This window comes from Cannabis sativa, chromosome X, assembly GCF_029168945.1.
Source record: "Cannabis sativa cultivar Pink pepper isolate KNU-18-1 chromosome X, ASM2916894v1, whole genome shotgun sequence".
Lineage (NCBI taxonomy): Eukaryota > Viridiplantae > Streptophyta > Magnoliopsida > Rosales > Cannabaceae > Cannabis > Cannabis sativa.
Window position 1 is genome coordinate 5305398 of NC_083610.1, and position 7925 is coordinate 5313322.

Genomic DNA, 7925 nt, shown 5'->3' on the forward strand with positions numbered 1-7925 from the left:
CTTGCAAAAAACCATCCAAAAAACGGTAAGGTTAAATGGTTTTTTGCAAGTTAATTGATAGTTGGGGGAGTTTTACCGCAAATTACTCTTAAATTTTTTATTTTAATTTTAATTTTAATTTTAATTTTAATTTTGTAAAATATTACCACGTAGGATAATTTTTAGTGACTTGTCATTGCTACGTGGGCAAAATTAGAATTTAACGAGACTGGACAGATAACACCAAAAAATATAAACGGAACAGAACTTTGGAGAGTTTCCCACCAAAATATGAGTTTAAATAGTTTTTTGCAAGTAAATTGATAATTGAAAATTTTTTTCCGCAAATTACTCTTCACAAAATTTGTTTTAAGCATTTGATTTATATTTTAAAATATATTTAATTACATCAAATACAATATTTAATTTTAATTATCAAAATTCTATTATGTAAACTTTTTTTTTTTTTGAAAGAATTCTATTATGTAAACTTAATAAAACTTAATCTGCTAAACAATTTATTGTAGTAATAATTAATTTTCAAGATTAAATATATAATAATTCAAACTAACACCCAAAATAATTGTGCCATTAAATCAAACAACAAATTTGGTTCTTGACTCAATTAAAGAATCAAATTAAAGTGTCATTAATAATCAAAAATAGTATTATTATACATAATAAAAAACACAAAATACACCTTTAAATACGTCGGCGACGGCAACGGCAACGTCAACGGCGACGGCGGCGTCGATTTCTCAGGTTCTCTTAACAGGATCGAAGTTAGAAACACCGACAACAGCTCCAATAATGGCAGTGGCAACAACTCCACCGGCAGCGATGCTAAGCAAGAAATTCTTCAACGACGGAGTAAGATCGTTCCCGGCTGCCTGAGCAACTTCCGGCACGACCATCGACGCAGTCAGCGCCGCGGCGGTTAGGGCTGCGGCGGCCTTTTCTTTGATGAGAGAGGAAGAAGAGGCCTGGACTTGGAGACGACGAGAAAGTAGGTGATGAGATCTGTTGTTGTTTGAAGCTCTTATCGGAATAGGGTTGAAGAAGGAGTCGGAGTTGGGACGGTTTAGGGCGGCGCGTGGGACTGAGACGAGTGTTGTGGTGGTGGTGGTCATTGATACTGAAGCCATTGGATTTTTTTATTTGCAGTTTGGTCCTTTTATTATTGTTTTTTTTTATTTTTGAAGGGCTTCTCAATCTCAAATGGAGTGAATGAGTGTGGTTTTGGGGTTAAGAAGAAGAACGATATGAATGGTGAGATTTTTCTGCTGACGTGTCGTATTTTTAGGGATCTTACGTGGCATGTTTGTTTTTGGTTTTGAGTTTGTGGATAAGGTTATCTATTAGTGTCTTTTTTTTTTTTTTTTCAAATTAAAATGTTTCAATTATTTATTGTGATTATATTTATAAAAAAAAATAATAATTTTGTATTTCGTTGAAAAAAAAACCTATTTAATTTACTAAAATTGGACTCATAAATTAATAATTTTTTTTTTAAATAATCAAAATACAATAAAAGTTTAAGTTCAATCAAAGTATTATACTCAAAAAAAAATTAAAATACTAAAATAATTAAAAAAAAATTAGCTACACAATATGTTACTTAATTTATAAATGGTTTGATAAAAAAATAAATTATAATTATTCTTAGGGGTGTGCATAAATCGATCCAATCCAATGAGAACCGACCGATCCAATTACAACCGACCGCCAAACATTGGATATCCAATTGTGATCGGATCGGATTGGATGTTATTTTTAAATATCCAATTGGATCGGATCGGATGGTGGATGGGGTGTCTAAATATCCAATACATCCAATCGAACTAATTAGTATTTTCATTTAATTTGGATGAGTAATTAGATTTTATATTGTTATACATCAAATCTATATGTATATATGAAAATTAACATTAAAGTTTTACTTTTTTTTTTCTTGGATTAGATGGATCCAGTCCAATCCAATACATACTGGATCTAAAATATTGGATGGATCCGATCCGATCCAAAAAATACTAAGTTTAAAATATTAGATTAACCCAAATTAAACAAATAAATATATATATGAAATACATCCAATGGATAGAACCGATCCAATCCAACATCCAATGGATGTTGGATTGATTGGATGATCAAATTAATTGGATCGGATCGGATGGTAAAATCTAACATCCAATATATGATTGGATCAGATCGGGATATGCCTAAAAATATTGGATGTGATCCAATGAACACCCCTAATTACTCTAAAATAGAAGCATATTTTAAAAGTCTTGAATAATTAAACTAAAGGTAGAAAACATTGAAAAATGACTAGGAATAGCTTAAAAAGTAATTAAATTGTCTATTTCAAATAATTATGTTTGCTCTGATTAAATTTTATTTAATTGAGAGTTTCTTTAAATCCACAAAAGTTAATTTAAATTATTATGTTTATAACAATGCTATCTAAATAATTAGTGAAGTAAATAAGAATAGAATATATTTCCTAACACAACAAAATACAAACCCCCGAAAAAAGTACATTTGATTTAAGTAGTTCAATTCCCATACAAAATAGTAATAGTCAACATTTCTTTCTACTCAACTGGCTACTTAAAGTTCTACTAAGTGATTATCTCAAAACTTAACGATGATAACAAAAACAAAATAAAACAAAAAATAACTTTAAAATTAGGATTTAATTAGTCATCATATTTTTTGATCGAGATGAATAGTTTGAGGAAGAAGATAGTATTTGATATGGATTTCTTCGAAGATCCTCTTAAGCTCCATGACTAGCTCGGATCGGCGTCGGTTTCTCTCCCCATACTCTTGGAAATTTATGGTGTGGTTTGGATAGAGAGCCATCTTCAATTTGTTCACATTCTCAATCTCAAGCACCACCACACGATGTATTGGATGCCATGTTTGAGGGTTCTCCTCTAAGTACCTACACACAAGTTTAATTCATTACAATTATTAAATAATAAAAGGAGTGTTATTATTTTTCAATGTAGTCACTTCATACAAAAATGTATCATTTTCTTTCAAAAATATTATTTTATAGAAATACACTACAATTTGGGATGTGTCTTACTAAAAACAAATATTTTCTTGAATTCCCAATTTATTTTTTAGAAATCATATATTTCAATTTATTTAGAAGAAAACAATAACTTTTTCAAAAATATCATATTCAAATTTTTTAACACTACATCAAAAAAATAATATATAAATTACATATGATATTTTATAATTTAAAAATATTTCATGAGAAGAATTGAAGAAAAAATTTAAAAATATACGCTTAGAGTAACTACATGGGTAACTAGTTACCTTATACTATTTTCTCATATTTTTTAACTTTTTTCTAAAATATATTTTTTTTATTGAAATAAAGTGATATTTTACAAACTTATACCTTAACAATCATAAAAATAAAATTCCTTTCTCCATAAATAACCCAATTGAGATTTAAAGGCCCAATTATCTTGGGCCGATTATATTTATATAATTATTTAAGATAAATTGATAAATATCTTTTTTTTTTTTTTCATCCATTAATCAAAAATACCTTCATATTAAATTTCATTAAAAATATACCTACTTTTAAAAGTAGTTGCCTAATATACCTTCCCTTCCACTTAACTCTAAGACATAATTTACACACTCCCTTCCACTTAAGTCTAAGACATAATTTACATTAACCTAAAGGGTATAATAGAAACATCATCTATAAAAGTAAGTATATATGAAAATGTAAGTAAAAATTAAAATAAGTAAAATAAAGTGAGTATACAATATAATTTTTTTCAAATATTTTTTGAAAACAAGGAAGAAAAATTAATAAATGATAAAAATAAACTTACTTTTTAATTTTTTCTCTGAGCAAGGCTATTTTCTCCACAGGTGTATTGAAATCAATAGAAAACTCCACAGTATCACCCATGTCTGAACTCCTATAGTAGTTGCTTATAGGTTTTGTGGACAACACTGCGTTTGGGTAGTACACTTTTTCATTGTTGAGTTTCAAGAACACAGTATTCAATATGTTCATCTCTTCAACCAACAACTGCAAACAAAAAAAAAAAAAATCATGATTTAATTGATTAGCTAGAATCCTGAGAAGGGACTCGAATCTCAGACCTTATGTGAGTGAACAAAGTATCTAATAGAGAAATGCTAAAAGGTACCTATGGCTACCATGCTTAAGACCCTTGTAAGGTGTAGTATAGATATCGGTACAATTTAATATTGAGTCCTATTTATAGGAAATCGCTAATTATATATCGGACCATTTATTAAAAAAAGTAGTATTTTTAAAAATTATTAAAAAATAAATATGTATATTCTTAAAAAGAAATTTTTTTGGAGTACTGGGCCTAAAGCCCATCTTAGCCCAAACCCGACCCTAATGCCCTGACATTATTATTTGAGCAACCCCTCTTTGATAATTGTAACATTTTGATAGTGGATTAGAAAAGAAATCTTACCGGAATCCCGTCGATAACACAACGATCGCCCACATCGAAGGGATGCATAACGAAAATGAAGACGAGGGCTTCGAAGATGGTCTTGCAGGTGTCTTTGAACATGAAAGCGGCGGCCAAAAGCTGTGTCGAAAGAAAAACAAGCACTTTTGTAGTGGCTACTTCAACAAGCACAAACCATAACACAATTGTTACTATTGCAAGTATGCAAGTAACTAATTTGTTCAGTTGTTTTACTGCTGTTTTTGTATCACTTAATGAATGTGCTAGTGCTTTTCTTCCATTGAAAACTCTCACCTGAAATAATAATAATAATAATAATAACATTAAAAGAAAACAACATTTTGTTTGGTAATAATGTAAAAATAAAAACTAATACCACTTAAATGTTAAGAGCATTGCTAATAGGTACTACAAAAAATTTAACTTTAACCACAACAAAAATTATAACAAATTGAAAGTAATTATAAAAAATCTATAGCTAAAGGTATTAATCACAAAAATGATAATTTATTGTGATTAAATATTTTGTCACAATGCTTATTGTATCTAAATATTATATTTTAGTCACAAATAATTTTATACTGTAATTAAAAATCACAATTAATTACAAAAAAAATTATATTGCGACTAAGATATTAACCTTTTTTGTAGTGAGGTCCTAGAGATGCCTAATTTTGCTACGAAATAACATCTTGCGAGTGGTTAGCAGTTTTTTATAATAATTATTAAATTAAAATATGTGAAACTCGTTATCTAATTACACAATTATATTGATATAACACTATGTAATGGCGTTTGACATACACCATAAACTATCATACCACTATAAATATAATTAAAATTCAAGTCTCACATATTTTAATTTAATAATTATCATACCAGTAGTACACTAAAAGTTGTCATACCGATATTAGTACCCTTAAATATCGAGTCTCACATATATTAATTCAACATAATAATTATTATAAAAAATCGCTAACAATTTACAGAACTCAACCTCCAGTACCTAATAGCAATGCTGTTAGTTTTAACTTTTCATCAAATGAAATGAAAGAAGTAAGAACAAAAGATTAAGAGAAAAAAGGAGTCATACCACCCAATCAGTAAGAGCTTTTCTATCAACTCTTCCATTCTCTGATCCAAACATAGGAAAAACAAGATCAACTTCTTCCTTAATCATGAATCTCAGCAGATCATCTTCATCAATATACCTATGAATCACAACAAAAGTTACAACAAAAAACAATTCAAAACACAAAAACGAAACTTAATCATTATGTCTTTCTTAACTCACTTTGAACCAGGTTGAGCAACATTCCTGAAAATATGATAAGCAGCAGCAGTTGCTTCCATCTCACTAGTAATCTCCTTATTCTGTTCTTTAGCAACAGTTTCCATCTCATCCAACTGATTAGAAATCGTCGAAAGCCCCGAACTCGAAACAGCATCAATCAAAACCTTCATAGTCCAAGCTGAAACCTTTTCTTGTTTCATCTTATGAAGTTGAGCCATATCGATAACCCTTTTCGATGATTCTTTCGACGATTTCTTCCCTCCTTTCTTTGTGCTTGTGAAACTCAATTGTCCCATACTAGGTGACCTACCAACCCTCTCAGCTTCCTCAATCAATGGAGGACCAGAAAGTGTTTGAACAACATATTGATGGAATATAGATTCTTGAATCCTATCAAAGAATGTGTTCACATGGAAATTTGAAGCTAAGATCTTTAACAAAAGAGTCTTCACTAACCATAAAAATGACCCAACAAGTAATGTCACTAATGTCCATGAAAGTATTCTAAGAATCTTGTTTGTTGATTTTGAACGTTTAATACCATGATTGAAAACAAGTACCCAAGTTAAAAGAACAAAACCTAACCAAATGAAGATTTGAACACTCTTCTTCAAACCATGAACAAAGTAAACAACTTTCTTTTCAAGTAAGAAATTTCTCTCAATAACAAAAACAACAATATGCATAAACCAATTAGTCATCAAATTACCACAAAATATCACCATAACAAGAACACACCATCTCCATAACTCCAAGCTCCAAACTTTATAAGTTTCCAACTTTTTAACTGTCAAACTAGCCGTTAAACAACCAAAGAGGAATATAAACAAACACCATTCAATCAAAAACCTTGCTTTCAATTTTCTATGCTTTTCTTTATGTAAAGCAACTTTGTTGTAAATCTCTTCAGCTTCATCATCATGCCCATGAGAAGCTGAGAATTTTTGACTCCGACCGGTGGAGAGGTTGTTCGGAGATGAAGCTCGACTGAATGAGCTTCTAAAAGATGAGTCAATCACACCTTGATCTGATGAGTTGTTGTGATCTTCAATGGGAGCTGATGATGGCTCACCAAATCTTGATTTGGGTTTTGAGAAAACTGATCTGTTCAGAATATTCCGGCGAGTTGGGGTTCCGTTTGGTGTTGGGATTTTTGGGGGTTTGTTTGGACTTGGGAAAAATCTTGAAGTTTCCGGCGAAGGACAACTCACCGGAACTTTCTGAGTTGAATCAAAATCAACCATTTTGATCTGTTTTGGTTCTGATGAAGATTCTAAGGCTTTTGGAGGATACCCTTTTGGCTCTTCATTAAGGATTTCGACTATTACTTGGGTTTCGCCATTAAAGTTTGAAGCTTTCTTCTTCTCTCTTGCTTCCATTGAAAACAACCCTGTAAAAAAAGATTGGATTTTACAAGTGGGAATGTTTCAGATTTCGATTATATTAATGTTTTTTCGAAAAAAAAAATTGATAAAGATTGGAACTTTATGATAAACAGAGTAATATTTTGGCGCCAAAAAAAGAAAAACTGTAATACCTGAATAAATAAATGCTTAGTGACACTGAAACTGAAGCTTAACTAATCTCTCACTAAGCAAATATGAAGTGAAGAAAGAGAAAACACCATTGATGAAAGCTTCAAACTTTGGTTGATTATATATTTATAAATGGTAAGTACGTACAAAGTGATCAGAGCTTTGATATTAACAAAAAGGAAAATTGTGAAGAGTTTCTGATAAGAATCAGATTATATATTATATATTAATTATAATATTTATTATATATAGAGATAGATAGATATGTACTTATATAGATGTAATATTGTGATTAAAGGTGGTTAATTTATTATTATTTTTTGTTTAGAGATACTGAAACAAAAAGTACATGAGTTTCTTAATTTAATCCTCGATTAGTATATATGTCAGCACACAAGAGATGATATATTTATTTATGTTCTGTATTGTGAATTTGTAATGTAAAATTATGTGAGCTATTGTTTTATTTTATTGTGAGTTTAATAGGAAAAATGCTAAGGGATAAATATCTTATTATTTGTGTATTTTAATGTTAAGTCTTCACACAATTTGTAAAAAATATAGAGAATTGTTCATTAATTATATTGCCACATATTTGATATAGTGTCCTTAAGATTAAAGTGTCTT

The 7925-nt window shown here is 29.7% G+C and overlaps 2 protein-coding genes across 2 annotated transcripts; both read right to left on the minus strand.

Annotated features, from left to right (window-relative positions):
• Positions 1–547: 547 nt before the first annotated feature.
• On the minus strand, positions 548–1212 carry LOC115706341 (uncharacterized). Its single transcript, XM_030633963.2, has one exon. The coding sequence runs from the start codon at positions 1122–1124 to the stop codon at positions 738–740; it is 387 nt and encodes a 128-aa protein (XP_030489823.2). The 5' UTR covers positions 1125–1212; the 3' UTR covers positions 548–737.
• A 1284-nt stretch (positions 1213–2496) lies between these two features.
• LOC115706351 (mechanosensitive ion channel protein 10) lies at positions 2497–7540 on the minus strand. The gene is made up of 6 exons (XM_030633974.2): positions 7301–7540; positions 5764–7153; positions 5563–5680; positions 4470–4763; positions 3846–4048; positions 2497–2926 (listed from the first exon to the last, which is right to left on the minus strand). Exons 2-6 carry the CDS (start codon positions 7140–7142, stop codon positions 2686–2688), a joined length of 2235 nt encoding a protein of 744 aa, XP_030489834.2. The 5' UTR covers positions 7143–7153; positions 7301–7540; the 3' UTR covers positions 2497–2685.
• Between the last annotated feature and the right edge of the window lie 385 nt (positions 7541–7925).